The sequence below is a fragment of the Delphinus delphis genome, chromosome 6 (assembly GCF_949987515.2).
Source record: "Delphinus delphis chromosome 6, mDelDel1.2, whole genome shotgun sequence".
NCBI lineage: Eukaryota > Metazoa > Chordata > Mammalia > Artiodactyla > Delphinidae > Delphinus > Delphinus delphis.
Genome location: NC_082688.1, coordinates 35,997,137 through 36,018,220, shown reverse-complemented (window position 1 = coordinate 36,018,220; position 21,084 = coordinate 35,997,137). Strand labels below are relative to the sequence as shown.

The 21,084-nt window shown below is 37.2% G+C and overlaps 1 protein-coding gene across 6 annotated transcripts in view; it reads left to right on the top strand.

Annotated features, from left to right (window-relative positions):
* MELK (maternal embryonic leucine zipper kinase) overlaps window positions 1-19,339 on the top strand; it is a 78,567-nt gene extending 59,228 nt beyond the window's left edge. For 5 of the 6 annotated variants that reach the window (XM_060013389.1, XM_060013386.1, XM_060013385.1 and 2 more), the window contains 6 exons: window positions 1,527-1,649; window positions 8,534-8,765; window positions 9,785-9,881; window positions 11,090-11,258; window positions 16,268-16,371; window positions 18,824-19,339. In XM_060013389.1, the coding sequence (XP_059869372.1) occupies window positions 1,527-1,649; window positions 8,534-8,765; window positions 9,785-9,881; window positions 11,090-11,258; window positions 16,268-16,371; window positions 18,824-19,001 (903 nt within the window). In that variant the 3' untranslated portion in view covers window positions 19,002-19,339. The remainder of the gene's footprint in view (window positions 1-1,526; window positions 1,650-8,533; window positions 8,766-9,784; window positions 9,882-11,089; window positions 11,259-16,267; window positions 16,372-18,823) is intronic. The other variant, XM_060013387.1, reaches the window with a different exon arrangement.
* The last annotated feature ends 1,745 nt before the right edge of the window (window positions 19,340-21,084 follow it).

Below are 21,084 nucleotides of genomic sequence, written 5' to 3'. Positions count from 1 at the left end.
TTAGAGGGTGAGAGTGGTCACCGTGGGTGATCTGAACTGGATCCATATTTAAGTTTAGAAAAATACAAAAGAAGGAGCACAGAATTCAGGGCAAGATAAATGGAATTAGCAAAAACTCAGGCACCTAAATGTGCTCAATGTATCCTTTTGGCAGTGACTAGACTTGTTTGGTTAAAATAAAGAGTTCAAGGGGGAAAAGTAAAAGAGGAAGAGAGTGAATGGGTGATCTGGAAGGGTAGCTGAGAGCTAGATTGTAGGGAACCTTGAAATGCCAGGTCAGAGGGTTACACTTTGTGCTGTAAGTAATGGGAAACTGGGTTTTTGAGCAAGACATGACATGTCACCAACATGACTGATTTTCAGAGTTCATCCAGTTGTATATAGGATTGTTCAGTCAGGGATGTTTATGTGCTTTTATTATCTACTGCAGTACCCTGGCAGCCTTCATTCATACGACACTGTGCTTTTCCCCACTGGGCATAGACTTAGCTTTAGTATTTTTCTCAGCCTAGCACTCCGTGCAGCTAGTTCTAGTTGATGGTAATTGACAACCCTGGAGAACTCTGTCACCCCTGGTTGAGAGGGTGGGAAGATTGGTGGCAGGGACCATGTTGTCCATTTGAATAGTTCAGGTATGAGAAGATTTGTCCTTGAATCAGAAAATTAGAAAAGAAAGGATGGAATGTAAGAAATTCAAGTACAGTTGCTTGGCCAGGCTAACTAGATATTGAAGGAAAGGAAAGGAGTGAAAAATAAAAAATCCAACTATACTCCATAGTCTTAGAATTTAGGGTATATCTAGTGTACTCCTAGTTTTTTTGAGGGGGAAGAGTGAAGGAAAATAAATGACTGGTGGTATTATTAGCATAGGACCCCGAATAGCCTGTCTCCAGGAGATCTTTCATAAGTCTAATTTATTCCTAGTAGAAATTGCGAGCTACTCAGTATGTTCTTGCAACCAAGAAACCTGTATTTCAGAGTCCCTTCCATCTACTTTGTCGGAGAGCTTCTTATTTATAGATTTGCAAAACAGTTATTTGTCTGGTGTTATAGTGATTATCTGATAATGATATGCTAAGTAGATTGCCATATAACATAAGAATGTTCCAAGGCATCTTGTTTGAGAGTCAGAGATTCTCCTATCTAATAATTTTTTTTTTTTGCGGTACGCGGGCCTCTCACTGTTGTGGCCTCTCCCGTTGCGGAGCACAGGCTCGGGATGCGCCGGCTCAGCAGCCATGGCTCACGGGCCTAGCCGCTCCGTGGCATGTGGGATCTTCCCAGACTGGGGCCCAAACCCGCATCCCCTGCATCGGCAGGCGGACTCTCAACCACTGCGCCACCAGGGAAGCCCCTCTAATAATTTGAATTAAAAATTTTTGACTTCCTGTTTTGGGTGGTGATCTCCTTCAGTCTACTGTCTCTCATTTGTTTCTGCTTCGAGGACCTTGCCCTGTGCCTGCAATATATTCTTTTAAAATGGAATCATGGTGGCGTTGTTTCTGAGTTCTTCTATTTTTGAATAGTCAAAGAATCTGAGTCTAGAAGATGTGATCGCCAGTGATGAAAATTATGTGGCTGGATTAATAGACTATGAATGGTGTGAAGACATTTCATCAACAGGTGTGGCTACTCCACAAACACCACAGGTTGGTTATTTTTATTACTGTAAAGTAGAATATGTTACCTCAATTATAAAAAATATCTAGGTTCTAACATAAGATCTAGTTTGTACTTGCAAATTTAATGAATTCCTAAGCCATTGAAAATATTAATGGGAGATTGTTGGAATATAAATGAAAGGGAAGCCAATTATTTCCAAGTTGAAGAAAGCCAAGATTCCATTTTGGAGCACTTCACTGCTCTATTTTCCTTCCCTTCCCTCCCCATCTCTTTAAAAAATGAGGTATAATTTACATGTCCCTGTTGCTCCACAGACTTACCAATACTTGATATTTTTTGTTATTTAATATCTTCTAATCTGGTGAGTGTAAAGTGATATCTCACTGTGGTTTTAATTTGTACTTTTCTGGTTATTTATTTATCTCTTCATATATTAATCAGCCAATGGTTTTTCCTGTTTTATGAAATGGCTTTTTTTGTGTCCTTTGCCTATTTTTCTGTTGGATTGTTTCTTTTTTCTTGGTGGTATTGAGGAAGTTCTTAATTTAATTTTAATTCTAATCCTTTGTTGGTTGTGTGTTGCAGGTATATTGTCTGAGTTTGTCAGTTGTCTTTTTACTTTGATGGCAGAAGTCATTAATTTTAATGTTACAAGTTGTCAGTATTTTCCTTTATGGTTTATAATTTTTGTGTATTTTAAAAGAAATCATTCTGCAGAAGTCATAAATGCATTCGCATATATTGCTTCTAAAGGTTTTAAAGCTTTTCCTTTCACATTAAGTCTTTAGTCTGTGGAGAATTAATTCTCTTGTATGGTATGAGGTAGGGAATCAATTTTTCCCTCTTATAATCAGTTGTGCCAGCACCATTGACAAGTCCAGTCTTTCTGCACTGATCTACAATGGCACTTCTGTCACATATCAAGTTGTTATATAAGTGTGTCTGCTTCTGAGAAATATTTTGTTTTATTGGTTTATTTGTACAAATACCATATATCTTATTTCTTTAGTTTTATAATATTTCTTTTATCTGGTTGGCCAATTTGCTCCCATCTTCTTCTTTAAGAATGTCTATTCTTTCTCCTTTGCATTTCCATATACATTTTAGACTCATTTTGATAAATTTTACATACACTTCAACTTGGGGAAAATTGAAGTCTATATCCTCAAATCCCCCTATCTGTAAACACAGTATACCTCTCTATTTATTAGGTTTTAGTTAATTACTTTCAATAAAATTTTATAACTTTCTCTAAAATGAGCTTACGTATCTTTTACTAGATTTATTCCTGAGTACTTTTGTTTTTTATTGCTATTGGGAATGGTAGGTTGTTTTTTGTTTGTTTGTTTGTTTGTTTTTGCGGTATGCGGGCCTCTCACTGTTGTGGCCTCTCCCGTTGCGGAGCACAGGCTCTGGACGCGCAGGCTCAGCAGCCATGGCTCACGGGCCCAGCCGCTCTGCGGCATGTGGGATCTTCCCGCATGTGGGATCATCCCGGACTGGGGCATGACCCCGCGTCCCCTGCATCGGCAGGCGGACTCTCAACCACTGCGCCACCAGGGAAGCCCATTTGGTAGGTTTTTTTAAATTACATTTTTAAACTGTCTGATACTGGTGTAAAGATATGAAACTGATTTTTGTGTATTGATGTTATATTCAACAACTTTCCTAAACTCTTTTAAATTCTTACAGTTTGTATATTCTTTTGAGTGTTGTAGAAAATTATATCATCTGTGGATGACAGTTTTGTTACTTCCTTTCCAGTTCTCATGCCTTTAATATCTTTTTATTACTGCACTTAGTAGTCCTAGCAGTATAGTAAGCATTCTTCTGTTCTTCCCAATTGTAGAATGATGCTTCTAATATTTTATCATTCAATATGATGTTTGTTCTCTCTTTTTCCCTCCTCTTTCCCCTTCCCCCTCCCTGTTCTCCTTTCCCTTATCCTTCTTTTCCCTCTTTCCCTTCTGTGCCCCCCGACCCCATATTTTTCAGATTAAGACCTTTTTTTCATCTAGTCCTGGTTTGCTAAGATTTGTTTAAAAATTATGAATCTCTGTTGCAGAAAAAAGGTTAGATAGAATTCATCTATTGAGATAATCATCTGGTTTTGTTCTTTCAATTTGTTAATGTAGTATATGTTATATTAATAGATTTGATGTTAAACCAATCTTGTATTCTTTAGGTAAGCCCAGTTTGTCATGATGTATTACTATCTTTTTTTATACATTGCTGGGTTTAGTTTACTAACATTTTGTTTAGGTTTTTTGCTTCCATGTTCTTAAATAAGATTGGCCTATTATCTTCTTTCTTATATGATTTTTTTTTCTTTTGAAAACTTTATTATTATTGATACATAAGTAATACATAGATACATTCATCTTGTAAAAAATTCAAACAATATGGAACAGCTGAATAAAGAGTGAAAGCCTTTCTTCTCCTGTTCTTGCATCCCATCCCATCTTATATTAATCGTATCTGATTGGCATTAAGATTGCCCATCCCATCTTATATTAATCGTATCTGATTGACATTAAGATTATAACTAGTCTTTGAAAATGATTTGGGACATATTCTTTCTTTTTTATTCTCTGGAATGGTTTTTAAGAGCTATTAATTATATTTTCCTTGAATGTATGATAGAACTTATTATGTAACTATCTGGGCCTGGAATGTTTCTGTGAGAAGCTAGTCAAATACTGATTCAATTTCTTTTGTATTCATAGGACTACACAGTATTTCAATTTCTTTTCGTCAGTTTGGTGAATTTTGTTTTTCTAGTGTCCATTTCATACATGTTTTAAAATGTTTTGGCATAAAATCAACAGGAGGATATTATGATCTTGTTAATGTCTGTAGTATCTGTGTTTATGTCCCCCTTTTCATTGCTGAAGTGTATTTGTTTATTGCAGCTCTTTCATATTTTGGATCAGTCTTACCAGAGTTTTGTCAATTTTATTAGTCTTTTCAAAGAACCAACTTCTGGCCTTACTGATTCTATTATATTTTAGTTTCCATTTTGTTATTTTCTGCCTTTAGTTTTCTATTAGACCAATCTTATTAAATTCTGTTGTTAAATCTTCTACATCCATACTAATATTTTGTCTGCTTGACCCATAAATTTATCTGCTTGAGAGTGGGATATGTTAAAAATCTTCTAATGGGATGGTAGTTTGTCATTTTCTTCTTGTAGTTCTATTTTTGCTTCATATATATATGTACGAAGGTATATAATTAGCATACAAGTTTAGAATTTTTATTCTGGGGAATTGAACCTTTTATCATTTACAGTGATCCTCTTTATTACTAGTTATATGTTTCTCCTTGAAGTCTATTTGTTTCTCTGATATTAAGATAGCTATATTGATTTTTTTTGGTTGTTATTTGCTTGGTTTATATTTTTTTATCTTTTTATTTTCAACTTTTCATGCCCTTATATTTTAGGTATCTTTTTTTTTAAAGATTTTAAATGACTTTTTTGAAGTATAGTTGATTTACAATGTTGTGTTAATTTCTGCTGTACAGCAAAGTGATTCAGTTATACATACACACATTCTTTTTCAGATTCTTTTCCATTATGGTTTATCACAGGATATTGAATATAGTTCCCTGTGCTATACAGTAGGACCTTGTTGTTTATCCATTCTATATATAATAGTTTACATCTGCTAATCCCAAATTCCCAATCCATCCCTCCTCCACTCCCCCTAGGTATATCTCTTAAAAAACAGCATATAGCTAGATTTGGTGGTATGCAAACTGAAAATCTTTGTCTTTCAAGTGAGAGCTTACCAAATTTACATTTATTTTGGTTACTAATGTTCTTATCATGTATCTGCCGTCTTATTTTGTGCTTTCTATTTGTCCCACTTTTTCTGTATTTTTTCCTATATTTCTTGTTTCTTATGTCAATTTTTCCCTTCATTCCATTGGTTTCTATTTTATTTTAATATTTACTCTAATCTTTTAACATGCTATTTAACTTAACCAAATAAAAAGTTAATCTGTATCTTTACTTTTCTTCTAAACATATGAAATCCTTAGAACACTAATCTCTGATCACCCTCTCTTAGATTACTAAATACTATCGATATGTAAGTATTTTAGCTATCTATTTTTTTTAGCTTTTCGTTTTGAAATCTGTATATTCACAGAAAGTTACAAAAGTAGTAAACGGAGGTCGCTTGGACCTTTCACTCATTTTTCTCCACTAGTTACATCTTTTTTTTTTTTGAAAAATGTATTTATTTTATTTATTTTTTGGCTGCGTTGGGTCTTCATTGCTGCGCATGGGCTTTCTCTAATTGAGGTGAGCGGGGGCTACTCTTTGTTGCAGTGCGTGGGCTTCTCATTGCGGTGGCTTCTCTTGTTGCAGAGCACAGGCTCTAGGCTCATGGGCTTCAGTAGTTGTGGCACGTGGTCTCAGTAGTTGTGGCTCATGGGTTCTAGAGTACAGGCTCAGTAGTTGTGGCGCATGGGCTTAGTTGCTCCACGGCATGTGGGATCTTCCTGGACCAGGGCTCGAACCCGTGTGCCCTGCATTGGCAGGTGGATTCTTAACCACTGAGCCACCAGGGAAGCCCCAGTAGTTACATCTTGCATAACTGTGGTACAATTTGTTTTTAGCTCTATACATTTTTAACTTCATAAATTACATATTATTTTTAGAATGTATACTATCAGTATTTATTTGATTGACTCACATTTTCTTTTGTTCACTTACCCTTCTTCTTTTTTTTTGCTGTACGTGGGCCTCTCACTGTTGTAGCCTCTCCAATTGCAGAGCACAGGCTCCGGACGTGCAGGTTCAGCGGCCATGGCTCACGGGCCCAGCCGCTCCGTGGCATGTGGGATCTTCCCATACCAGGGCACGGACCCATGTCCTGTGCATCAGCAGGCGGACTCTCAACCACTGCGCCACTGGGGAAGCCCTACTTACCCTTCTTATCTCTCAAATGTTCATTCTAAAATTATGTTTCTTCTTCCTGGAATACATCCTTTAAAAATTCCTTTAGTGGAAGTCACAGTTGATGACAAACACTCTTTCTAAATTGGCTAAAATTGTCTTTATTTCACTTTCATTTTTAGAATGTAGTTTCCTTCTGTATTGATTTCTAGTTTATCAGTTATTTTACACTCTGTAGTTTGAAGATATTATTCCACTGTCTTCTTGCTTCTGTTGTTACCATTGAGAAATCTCTGTCAGTCAGGTTCCTTTCTAGTTAGTCTTCGCCCTGGCTCTTTTTGGGATTTTCTCTTTGATTTTGGTGTTCTGCAGTCTCATTGTTAGGGTTACTGTCTCTGTGGGTAGTGTCCTCTAGAGTAGTAGAGCCTAGTAAATACAGATATGGATTTCTTTTTATTTATCTTGTTTATGATTCATTGTGTTTCCTGTATTTGAGGATTTGTATCTTTAATCAATTTTGGAAAATTCCTTGAATAATTGCTGCTTTTTCATCGTCTTTATTATCTATCTCTGGAACTCAGAATAGGCATATGTTAGACCATTAAATTTCGTTTTCTATTTATTTTAAACTGTCTTTCATATATCCCATATCTTTCTCTCTGGACTGCATTCTAGATCATTTCGGATTTATTTCACATTCACATTCTTTTTCTCATTTCTATTTAATCTGTTATTTGACCTGTCTATTGAATTTTTCATTTTTATCATTATGTTTTTTATTTCTAGAGATTTTATTCTTTTTCAAAACTGCTTTAACATTCCTCTTTTCATGTTTTCAATTTCTTTTATTATTTTAAACATACGAACATATTTATATTCTCTACTTGGTAATTTCAATATGACATCTTTATGGGTCTGATCCTTTTGTTTATTTTTTTCTGCTGACTTTTGCTCATGGTGTTTGTATCTTTTGGCATTTTTTTTTTTTTTATAGGCTCATTTTTCTTGTAACTCTGTGCGAATGCTTCGAAGCTTGGATTAAGGGTTGAGGTCTTGGGTTGTGTTGGATTGAAGCTTTTCTTTCAGCTAGGAATTGTGTTTGCTTCTGTCACGTCACATTCCTGGAACACAACCAGTTTAGGACTGGGACTACTTTAAATCAAATTCTAGGCTTGAAATTTCTGGGGATCATGCACGTAGTATGAATTTGGGTTCCAAACCTGTGTGAAGACTGTCCTGTGGCTACTTAAAAATTATTAAAGGAAACTCTTTTCTCCTCCAGAGCCATGGCCAGGACAGACACGTTTTCTTGCCGAGCTCTTTGCAGGGCAGGTTTATATTTAATTCACCCTTTCATTTTAGTTATACCCCCTCCTGGCTTTGGCTCTAATTTAGCACCGTGCGTGGGTCTAATCTACTCCTCCTGTAGATTATACTAGAGAGTAGGTAGATGCCCTTAGGGCAGAGGACAGTTTCAGCCTTGATTACATCTCTGAATTCCTGCTCCTATTTTTAGTTTGGCCTCTGAGGATTTTCCTATCTTTTTTGCAAGCTCCACCATAAATTTAAAAGGATTAAAATATATTTTCTATCCAACATTTCTGTTACCGTATTTTAACATGGTTTTTCTGAGCCGGTCATTGACTAAACTTTTATTTCTTGTTACATATTAGAGACAAACTGGCAGTCTAGGTATGGGAAGCAATTCTTAGGGATTTATATGTGCCCATCCTGAATTGCCTAGAATCTGGGTATGTTTGATTAAATACGGCCTGAAACATGTTGAAAATTACCCGTCAATAGAACAGCCTAAAGTGATCTACATGTACTAAAGAGAACTGAATATACATTTTCAAATTTCCTGGTATTGCCCATAATATCCTTTTGATAGTGTTTCATTTTAATAAAAATGGTGCAAGGTAATTTGCAAATGATTAAGGCATGTTGTAAAGAAATTGACTTTTCTTCTTCAGTGTGCTTTATCCAGTAACTTTTATTTTCCAGTTTGCCAAGCATTGGACAGAGTCAAATGGTCTGGAATCTAAATCATTAACTCCAGTATTATGCACAGCATCTGTCAATAAATTAAAGAACAAAGAGAATGTATATACTCCTAAGTCTGCTGTAAAGAATGACGAGTGCTTTTCATTTCCTGAGCCAAAGACTCCAGTTAATAAGAACCAGCATAAAAGAGAAATACTCACTACACCAAATCATTACAGTACACCCTCAAAAGGTATTTGCTGTGTAGATTAAGCAGTGGTAAAACATCTTGAAATTCCTTCTTCTTATCATGCTAAATAAACATATAGCAGGTCAGAAATGGCTAGCAATGCTCTCAGGGATTGCTAGGAGAAGCCAAGCTGCTTTTTAAACATATGTTATTTGCATTAGTTGAAATGAAAGCATATTAATCACCTTCAGATTTTTTGTATACTCTCAGTATACAAAGATGAAAACTGTTTTGATAGATATTGTTGATTAATTTTATTTTCTTGTCCTTATGGAACCAGTGAGAGTAATGCTGTATGGTCATAGAGAGTAATGCTGTATGGTCAAACAAAACAAAACCCCCGATCTGTTTTTAAAAGCTTGGAATCTTATATTTATTATGAAGTGAATAGTATTATCTCTTATTGGTGTACTTTTAGATCATGAACAAAAAGTTAACTAATGAGTAGTAACCAGATTTGTTAATGCAGGTTTGTCACAAACTATCTGGGATACAAATACCCTACTAGAATAAAACACCAAATTTTGGAATAGGGAATATAAAAATAACCAAAGCTTACAACCTCTTTAATAACTTTTGTCAGCTTTCACAGGGGACTATTCTCTTTGCCTGATAGGAGTTGAAAGGTCTATGAATTGAATTAACACCTCTCAGTAATATATTCATTAAAGGCATAAATACAGATTGACTTTTATTTATAGAAAGGAGAATCAGTAATCATGAAATATTATTTACGTGATCTATTTAGATTTTTCATATGATATTTATGATAAAATCATAAGCATGGCCTCAGTTTTACAGTGAAGAAAAAGAAGAGCCACACATGTAAAGCAAAATGATTTTGTTTTTATTATAAATCATCTGGAAATATTTCTTTAAAGAATTAGAGCCTTAACATCACTGGGCAAGTGATTACAATATTTCTGAGCCAATGAATGAGGTGATATATGCATTATTGATGGAGAATTGGAAACTATAGCATGTCAGCTACATGTGGTTTGTGTTTGTTGTTTTTCTAATAGCTAGAAACCAGTGCCTGAAAGAGACCCCAGTTAAAATGCCGGTAAATTCAGCAGGAACAGAGAAGTTAATAACAGGTGTCATTAGCCCTGAGAGGCGGTAAGTGTTCAGTTTTGTATAGTTTCTTTAGTATATGTAACCAGATTTCCTTTTTTCATATATGATAAACCCAATTAAGGTAAACCATCATGTAGATTCTGTCAGGGACTGTCTATATGAACGTGGTCTGTGGCCATTACTGAGGCTGTTGCCACTGCCTTTCTCAGGGTGGAATTGTGAGACTCATCAGCAGTACAACTGGCACCTTAACTTAAAATACAGTTCCTGTGCTGGGGCCCATCTTTCCCTACACTTCTGCCAGTGGAGTATAGACATCCACTAACAAACAGCAGTCACTCTAAAATATTAAAGATCCTAAAGGGTGCTTCAGATAAAGCCCATTCCTCTTGTACAAACAGGTCTGCAGCATAAGTGACCTTTCATTATCTTTTATAGCTATTTTTTTGAGCAGGCTCCATTTTGAGGATAATTGGGAGAATTAGAATGTGAACTAGATATTAGATGCTATGGCATTATTATTAATTTTCTTGATATCATGATGATATTGTGGTTATGTAGGAAGATGTCCTTATTCACTGATGATGTATGCTGAAGTGTTTCAGAGTAAAAGGTTGTGATATCTTTTTTTTTTAAATATTCATTCATTCTGCGCCAGGTCTTAGTTGCAGCATGTGGACTCTTAGTTGCGGTGTGTAGACTCTTAGCTGTGGCATGCAGACTCTTAGTTGCAGCAGGCGAACTCTTAGTTGCTACATGCATGTGGGATCTGGTTCCCCGACCAAGGATTGAACCCAGGCCCCCTGCATTGGGAGCGCGTAGTCTTGCCCACTGGATCACCAGGGAAGTCCCAAGGGTTGTGATATCTTCAGATGGATTACTTTGATGTACATATTTTTAATGTATTTATTATATATATGTAGAGAAAGCAAATGTGGCAAAATATTAACAATTGTTGACTCTAGAAGGATATGTTGATGGTTATTATACTTTTTGTTCAACTTTTCTATATATTTGACACTAAAAAAAAGGTAGGGGAAAAATAGTTTTGGCAGTTGACTTGGGGGAGAGGTGATGGCTACATTTCAGTGGAAGATGGCTTTTGTGCTCCCTGAGGAAGAGTAAGATGGCTTGGCCAGGCATACCTGAATGAGGTGCACCTAACAGCCAGGACAAATGCACCTCTGTGAGGGACCCAAAAGGCAGGAAGTCCAACTCTTACTCGTGGGTTCATTGTTTTTTTTTTTAAGGTGTCGCTCAGTGGAACTCAACCTTAACCAAGTACATGTAGAGGATACTCCAAAAAGAAAAGGAACCAAAGTGTTTGGGAGCCTTGAGAAGGGGTTGGATAAGGTTATCACTGTGCTTACCAGGAGCAAAAGGAAGGGCTCGGCCAAAGATGGGCCAAGAAAACTAAAGGTAAGTGGACTGGAATTCTTTAATACGGATTTTGGAAGCTGACTGCTAACTGGACTACTTTTTTTTTTTTAAAGAAAAGTACTGAATGAATGAATTGATTAGTATTTTTAATTTATTTATTCATCCATTTAGCTAATACATATTTTTTGAGCACCTACAATATACATTTTACTATGCAGTGGTCTTTGAGAATGCAGAGGTGAATTAGATACAGTTGCTCCTTTGGAGGAACAAATAACTAAAATTCAAATATTAAAGTTCATGTAGGGGGATTAATCACAGAGGCAAAAGAGGAGGTGGGGAAGCATGGGGCATATATAAGGAACTGCCTTAAGGATGGGGGCTTGAGGTCAGTTGTCCTATCTCTGGTACATAGGAGAGTCCCTGACACATGGGTACCTTTGTAGGCCCTCACGAAATATCTGAATGCGTGGGAAGTTAATTTGAACTTTGAGTGTAGTGTGTGTGAGGAAAATAGCAACAGGTCAGGAAAATAGGCTGGCTAAGACGTTTGGACCTTACTTGACAGACCTATTATGTTTTTAGAGCATGTTTAATGTGTCAGTGGTGTGGACAGTATATTTGGTGGGGATAGGAAAAGAAAAAGAAGTGATTAGTAGATATAAAGTATTTCTTACTCTCTTGGATTCTCTCTGAGCATTCATTCAAACATCTAATGAATGACATTTTTGTTTGAGGGAAGTAAGAGGTAAAGGGAAGAATAAGACACAGCTCATGTCTTTGAGGAACTCATAGAGTGGCAGTGAAAACAGGCAGGGATGTTGCTCTGATCCACGGAGCTTATTGCTGTAATAAAAACATGTTCCAAGAGGTGTGGGGCCCAAAGGAGGGAAGAGCAGGTGGTGGTGTTCCCCATGATTTGGGGACTGGGTCTGTGTTTAGATTTTGCACTGAGAGTCTCATTTTGAGCAAATCTGGGCAGGTTTGGGGAAAGAAAAATGCTGAGCTGCTGGGTGGAAGGGTGCTTCAGGGGAGAATGTTCTGAGATCCCATTATGTCCTGTCTTAAAGTGAGAGAAGATAGGACTTCTCCATTAGTATTTGTTGCCTTGTTGAACTTACATAATGTTGTAAGTTGCATATGGCTGTTTGCATATGGCTGTTTATTAGGCATATTTTATCTTTTTATTCTAAGAGTTCTCTAGTTGGAGACAGTTGTGAGGTATTTCAAACCGTGATGTTGGGATTATGAAAATCATGGTGTCATTTCTCTGAAAATATTAAAGAAACTTAAGGAAACTTGTCCAATTATATACATTATTGAGAAGCTCGGTGGTTATCAAATACTAATAGATGATATTCTAAAAATGTCCACCAATGTAAATTATTTGGAACTTGAGTGCATTTTTCAGTAGGAACTGCTGTGATATTAGTTGGCTTTCTAGATATTTCCCATTACTTCCAGGATGTAAGAGAAAAATCACAAGATTGGGAATGAGAAGCCTGGGTTGTAGCCTCAGCTTCATACAGTGTAGTTTGGATAAGTCATTTTATCTCTGACTATCTCAATTTTTTTATTTGTAAAAACTGGAGACATTTTCTATCCTGGCAGCTTCACAGAGCTGGGATATATAAATGAGACTGTATGAGATGTTATATTGCATATGAAATGCTTTCTAAATATAAGGTGTTCCAGTGTCAAGCATCATTATTATTGTCATTGTTGAGCATTTTAACCCCAATGTAGCAGAACCACAGTTGTGATTAGCATACACCTAAGATCTGAAGATTTATCTAACTTTGGATCTTTAACCCTTTCTAATGTTTTAAGTTTTTCAGAACTAAAGGACTTACTTTAGGAGATTATCCTCATTTTCCACCTAGTTCTTTTATTTATTTATTTATTTTTGGCTGCATTGGGTCTTTGTTGCTGCGTGCGGGCTTTTTCTCCAGTTGTGGAGAGCGGGGGCTACTCTTCCATTGTGGTGCGTGGGCTTCTCATTGCGGTGGCTTCTCTTTGTTGCGGAGCACAGGCTCTAGGCACGTGGGCTTCAGTAGTTGCAGCACGCGGGCTCAGTAGTTGTGGCTCATGGGCTCTAGAGCGTAGGCTCAGTAGTTTTGGCGCACGGGCTTAGTTGCTCTGCAGCATGTGGGATCTTCCTGAACCAGGGCTCGAACCTGTGTCCCGTGCATTGGCAGGTGGATTCTTAACCACTGAGCCACCAGAGAAGTCCACACCTAGTTCTTTTTTTGTCTTGTGGTACGCGGGCCTCTCACTGTTGTGGCCTTTCTCATTGAGGAGCACAGGCTCCAGACGCACAGGCTCAGCAGCCATGGCTCACGGGCCCAGCTACTCCGCAGCATGTGGGATCTTCCTGGACCGGGGCACGAACCCGTGTCCCCTGCATTGGCAGGCGGACTCTCAACCACTGCGCCACCAGGGAAGCCCCCACACCTCATTCTTAAATTAAAAAATTATAACTTACAGAAAAGTTAAAAGGATGGTACAAAGGGACTTCCTTGGCTGTTCAGTGGTTAAGACTCTGCACTTCCACTGCAGGGAGCACGGGTTTGATCCCTGGTTAGGGAACTAAGATCTCGCATGCTACGCGGTGCGGCCAAAAAGAAAAAAAGATGGTACAAAGAACACCTTAATTTTTTAAGATAGCGAATCATATGTAGTTAAGCCCTCTTTGAGGAAGCAATCTATAAAAATCTGAAATTTAAATAGATAAAATAGGATTATTTCTTTATTTTACAAAGGAATCACTTGAATTGTGATTTGAAAGTGTTCAGTTTGTTATTATCTTGAAAAAGCCAATCTAATTTGGTGAAAAAGTCCTGGATTGGAAGCCAAGAGACAGAGGGGCCTGTCATAGCTGTGCCACTTGTTCCTTTTATAACTTGAAGCTGAGGTTCCTGGACTCTAGTCATTTGACAGTCACATTCATGTCGGCATATCAGCATATCATCTGCACTGTTATTTATCTGGTACTTTCTTTATATGATGCATTTTAAAAGCAGATTTATAGAGGTATAATTGACATACAATAATCTGCATATATTAAAAATGTACAATTAATATACTTTGGCATTATATATGTACCTGTGAAACCACCACCACAATCAAGATGACTATTTATTTATTTATTTATCTATCTATTTATTTATTTTTGGTTGTGTTAGATCTTCGTTGCTGCGCGCGGGCTTTCTCTAGTTGCGGTGAGCGGGGGCTACTCTTTGTTGCGGTGCACGGGCTTCTCATTGCGCTGGCTTCTCTTGTTGCGGAGCACAGGCTCTAGGTGCGCGGGCTTCAGTAGTTGTGGCACGTGGGCTCAGTAGTTGTGGCTCCCGGGCTCTAGAGTGCAGGCTCAGTAGTTGTGGCGCGCGGGTTTAGTTGCTCTGCAGCATGTGGGATCTTCCCGGACCAGGGCTCGAACCCATGTCCTCTGCATTGGCAGGCAGATTCTTAACCACTGCCCCACCAGGGAAGCCCCAAGATGACTAACTTTAAAAACTTGTATTTATTTAAAAGGAAACCATATGTCATTAGTTTTTCTAATCATATTTTGCTAAATCTGATTGGAACAAATATATAAAATTAAAATAAAAGTATTTATCCATGTACCACTTAGAGTTATATTGTATAACTCCAGTTGTTTTTTTTATCACATTTTGAAAAACCCCGTCTTAAGAAACTTATAGCTCTTCTTTAGGTCATAGGTTCTTAAAGTGAAAAGTAAGATAGTTGGGTCTTTTCTAACCTCAGCATTTTGTTATTTATAAAAAGAACTGAAATCTGAAAGACATAGAAAGTATAATTTTGTTTGACAGTGAAGATACTGCTAGAAAGGTAGGGATTTTTTTCTGTCTCCAGAACAGTGCCTGGGGAAGTTCCCTGGTAGTCTAGTGGTTAGGATTCTGGGCTTTCACTGTGGCCCGGATTCAGTCCCTGGTGGGGGAACTGAGATCCCCCGTAAGCCACATGGTGTGGCCAAAATATAATAATAATAATACTTTTAAAAATCAAAATTAAAAAATAAAACAGTGCCTGGCACCTAGTAAGCCGTCAATAAATACTTGTTGAATGAATGGATGGATAGATACTAATTAAGAATGAAGTTATTTCTGGACTTCCCTGGTGGCAATGGTTAAGAATCTGCCTGCCAATGCAGGGGACACGGGTTCAAGCCCTGGTGCGGGAAGATCCCACATGCTGTGGGGCAACTAAGCCCGTGCACCACAGCTACTGAGCCTGCGCGCTAGAGCCTGTGAGCCACAACTAATGAGCCCGCGTGCCACAACTAGTGAAGCCCACATGCCTAGGGTCCATGCTCTGCAACAAAGAGAAGCCACCGCAATGAGAAGTCCGCACACCATAACAAAGAGTAGCCCCCGCTTGCTGCAACTAGAGAAAGCCCACGCGCAGCAGCGAAGACCCAACTCATCCAAAAATTAATTAATTAATTAATTTAAAAAATTATTTCTGAGAATTATGCTGTTAGTGAATGAGAAAAAATAATTTGACATTACTTTTTTAAAGGGAAACTTGTTATATTCATTCCTTCGTAGAATTGTCATAGAATCACCTCCTGGGATTCTGTAAAATTCCTTAAATGATCAAGAAAGAATTAAGGAAACACATGCAACTATATACAAGTGAAATTTTCTAGGGCATTTTTTTTCTCACAGTTTACATTTCAGGAGTCTTTATCACCGTGTAGGAAGGGGGAAATAGGTAGAGCTCAAAGAGATAGACGTTATTTAATATTTATTTACTTATTAAAAAATTGGTAGGAGAGGAAGATGCAAAGATAAAAAGGGTGATATGGATGCACTTATTAATAAATGTGATTTCTCCAAGCTTTCCCAGTGCCATCTCAATCCAACTTACCAAGAGTTGGTTGTAAATTCTTTCAGTGTTTTTCTTGAAATATTTCCACTTGAAATGGTACTATGTTGAGGAGTTTGGGATCTCTAAATGAGGTAGGATGGTCTTTGTGTTGATGTAAAGATTTACTTCTTAACCCCTTCTTTTTCTTTTTTAAGCCTCACTATAACGTGACTACAACCAGATTAGTGAATCCAGATCAACTCTTGAATGAAATAATGTCTATTCTTCCAAAGAAGCACGTTGACTTTGTACAAAAGGGGTAAGAAGCACACTTGGATCTATTACTTGACGTCTTTTGAACTTTGAGAAAACAGAGGTTGATTCCCCTCCCAACCTATGTTTTTAATATAATTAAAAAATTATAAATTGTTTAACATAATTAAAAAATATATTTCTCTTGCCTCATTTATCCAAAAAGCTTTTATGTTAGTGTCTGTGTTCATAATTTATTCTCTTTTGTTTTATATGAGCTATAGAAACTTTTTGGTTTTTTTTTTTTGCGGTATGTGGGCCTCTTACTGTTGTGGCCTCTCCCATTGCGGAGCACAGGCTTCGGACGCACAGGCTCAGTGGCCATGGCTCACGGGCCCAGCTGCTCCGCGGCATGTGGGATCTTCCCGGACCAGGCACGAACTCGTGTCCCCTGCATCGGCAGGCGGACTCTCAACCACTGCGCCACCAGGGAAGCCCAGCTATAGAAGTTTTTTAAGTGCCCATATTACCACCACTTTCAAAGTGAGACTTTTCAAAATAGGAAAATCTGAACTTCTTCCAGTTTCTTTTGCATCTTCTATTTTTCTTTGATATTCTGCTTTACAATAATATTTATAAGTTGTAATCTAAATTTATGAGACACCTCAAACAAATCAAGGATATATATAGACTCCTTCTCTTTATGACGTTCTATGTGACAGAACTGGTTTTCAGTACTTTAGAGAATTATTTCACCATAGCTGTTTCCCACTGTTGAGTGAACTGCCATCAAAGCCTCCTTGGTCACAATCTCATGGTCTGGACAGCCAGACCTCTTCTGGTTGCTTAAGATGTTCATATTTCTAAACATTTCCACTTAGTTATGTCTCTTTAAAATTTCATTATTAAAGCACTAACAAGAAGAGCCACTGATGGATTAACAAAAACATTTAATTGGAACAGTCAGTATAGAGTAAGATTTCAAGAAACAATCTTTTGCAAAAGTAATTTTACTTTTCATTATCTCTAAATGTTGGCAAGCGCTCTTATGTGAACCCTGGCTTTCTTCTTTAGGTATCACTATATCACATCTAACTCTGACCTGTTCTTCATGCTTGGGGTTTATCCACAGCGTTAGAACCTCTCGCCAAATCTGTGTTAGAAAACTTTCGATTATTTTTCCTTCAGCGTATGATCTATCAGATCGGTAACTGGCTATTCACCAGTAATCTGTTCCTCGAACTTCCTGATCCACCCGAAGATCTGCCTTTATCCTTCTTTTTTCTTTTTACCTTCTCTGTTTGTTTTTACCTTCTTTGTGACAAAGCAGAATAACAAAAGCTAAATTTTTCAGTGGTGTGGTGTCCCTAATCTATGTTATATTCCATTACTATCTTCTTCCAATGAGGAAAATTCACTTTTTATCTTTGATATGACTAAATTGCTCTGTGCTTCATCTTCCCATCAGGAACCTTAACTACAGGGTTTACCTTAATGGCATTTCTGATAGCAACTGCTTATTTTTAATAGATCAAGCCCCAAAGGACATAACTAAGTTAGTAAGAAAAAGAATGATATTTTAATACACCTTGTAATACATAACAGATGCAAGTAATTTCTCCCCTTTACGTGGAACAGTGCCTAATCGTGTGCCCCTAAATATTTAGGGAACTGAAATTTAGAATTGATCCTATTGTTTACTGTTTGTATTTATCTATTGAAGATCAGTAAGACAATTAAATAAAACTAAAATATAATGTAAACAAATTAAAAGTTGATTTACATGAATTCAATTTATGCAACTTTGCAGGAACCATACCTATGTCTTAAGATGTGTGGAAGGCTTCATATAGACAGGGCCTTTCCGTTATCAGAGTAGTTCATGTGGCAGTTCTAATTATATATGCCATATGTTTCAGCCATGGGAATGTACTGTCTCATTGGACTTTCTTTTATAACTCTGCCCTAAAGTGTTGTAATGATCATAACCTCTTATTACTGTTAGAAAAACCTCAGAAACATGTGTCCTACCGACAGGTTGCTGGCTTCAGCTTTATTTACATGAAAGACAGAAGTTTCTGATGAACTGCACAAAATAAAATATTCTTAATCTTCCCTCTGCTTTCCTTTGTTGTGAACATTGTGAAAATGGCCTAATGTTCACAGATTACACCATTGAAAGACTTGCATAAAGGATGCCGGAAGATTTCTTGAGCATGAATGGCATGTATAGCTATGAAAAAAGGGCTTTTCTTTGGAGCAAGGGAGAGTTCTGGTAAAGCCTTTTCATCTGTATTCTTTTTTGAGATCCTGGTTAGCTTTTGGGAAAACACCAGTCATACTCCATCACTAAAGCATATCTAGGTCATCTGGAAACTGTAAGCAGGACTATATTGCTTAATACGAAATAATGGTTCATTTTCCCCACTGGCCTCCTAGAGGCTTATAGAAATCTCTTGTATTATACAGAATATTCATGGTTCTCCTGCTAACTGGCTTCTTATCTTGTTTTTTCACAGCTATACACTGAAGTGTCAAACACAGTCAGATTTTGGCAAAGTGACAATGCAGTTTGAGCTAGAAGTGTGCCAGCTTCAAAAACCCGACGTGGTGGGTATCAGGAGGCAGCGGCTTAAGGGTGATGCCTGGGTTTACAAGAGATTAGTGGAAGACATCCTGTCTAGCTGCAAGGTTTAATTGATGAATGGTTTCCATCCTGCCTGATGAGTATGGGTGTGATACAGCCTACATGGAGCCTGGTGTGATGGGTTTGATTTTTAAAGTCCTCTGGAACTGCGAACTCGTTTCTAAAGAGCTATTTTAAAGACCAATATCTTTTTGTTTTTAAACAAAAGATATTATTTCCTGGATGAATCTAAGGCAAGCCTCTCTGTCGTTATCTCTTACTGTCTTTTTTAATCATGTGCTTTGTATATTAATAACTGTTGACTTTCTTAGATTCACTTCCATACATGAGTGTAAGCTCTTAACTATGTCTCCTTTTAATGTGTAATTTCTTTCTGAAATAAAACCATTTGTGAATATAGCAGGCTTCTCCTCTTCTTTGTATTTGATTTTGATCCAAATAAAACCTCAAATGGCTTCTTGACTATTAAGTAGAGACTATTTGGGGTATGTTTTATCTGTTATCAAATATGCCTTGGGTAGAAAAACAGATAAGAATTCATTTGCATAATTTTTTCCTGTCTCTGATTTAAGTAGGATTTATTGAGATCGTTAACTAAGTCACAGCTGTGGTTACCGGAGTTAAACAACACATTTAATATGTTGAATAAAAGAGTATTGACTTCAGTATGTATGTTCGGTCAACAATGATAACTATCTGGACTACGAACCCCCATGAAATGTTACTTTATAGTAATTTTCCATTAAGTCTCAGCGTTGGCCTCAAATTTGTATTTTTATTTCACTTTATTGGTCTCTAAAGGCCGGCGCTCAAGTTACATTTGTATGGATTTTACCAATTAAACTAGTTGGAGAAAAAATAGCACTGTTTCTAGTCAGTAGTGAGGGAATGTTTTGTCATTCATTTATTCAGTAAACGTTTACTAAGTTTTTACAAGCGTTGGGTTCTAGGGCTGAAGATGATACTGTCTAGTAAACTCAAGGAGTTCAGAGTCTATTCGCAAGGCAGATACATCAACCAGTATTTATAGCAGAGAGGGCATGATCAGCTTTGTCTGGAGGAGTAAGGGGTGATTTTTTGAAGGAAACAGTATTTGGTCTTGAAGGGTATGTAAGAGAAAGAGAAGACAGAGTGTGACATTCTTGGCAGCACGAACGGTATGTGCAAAGGCATGGAATTATAAAATGGCTTTGTGTGTTCAGGGTGGAGGCAGAAGGTGGTGCAGGGGAAAATAGCAGGAGATGAGAGTTGAAAATTTAGCTGGAAGTAAGTGATGCAAAACTTGAAGGAACTTGAAGGCTCCACTAAACTGTTTGGGTAAAGGAGAACTGTCAAGGGGTTTAAATTTTTTTATAACAGCTTTACTGAAATATAATTCACATACTATAAAATTACCCCTTTAAAGTGTACAATTCAGTGGTTTTTAGTATATTCACATTTGTGCAAGCATCACCACAATCTAATTTTAGAACGTTTTCACCAGCTGAAAGAGAAACCCTATACCCATCAGTGGTCACTCCCAGTTCCTCCCCCGACACCAGCCCCTAGCAACCACTAATCTACTTTCTGCCTTTATGGATTGACTGCTCTGGACATTTCATATAAATGGAATCATATAATATTTGGCCTTTTGAGTCTGGCTTCTTTCAGCTTAGCATAATATTTTCAAGATGGATCATGTTGTAGCATATTTTAGTACTTCATTCTGTTTTACTGCTGAATGATATTCCATTGTATGGATATATCACATTGTATTTATCCATTTATCAGTTTATGGATATTTGGGTTGTTTCTACTTCTTGGCTATTATGAATAATGGTGCTATGGATATTCGTGTACAAATTTTTGTGTGGATGTAGGTGTTCAGTTCTCTAGTGTGTATACCTAGGGGTGGAATTTCTGAGTCATCTAACATTTTGAGAAACTGACAAACTGCTTACCATTTTATGATCCCACCAGCAATGTATGAGGGTTCTAATTTTTCCACATTCTCTCTAACCTTTGTTATTGTCTTTTTTAGTTTAGTCCTGTGAAGTGGTATGAAGTGGTATCTCATTGTGGTTTTGATTTTCTCTTCCCTAATGAATAATGATGTTGAACATCTTTTCATGTGCCTGTTGGTCATTTGTACAT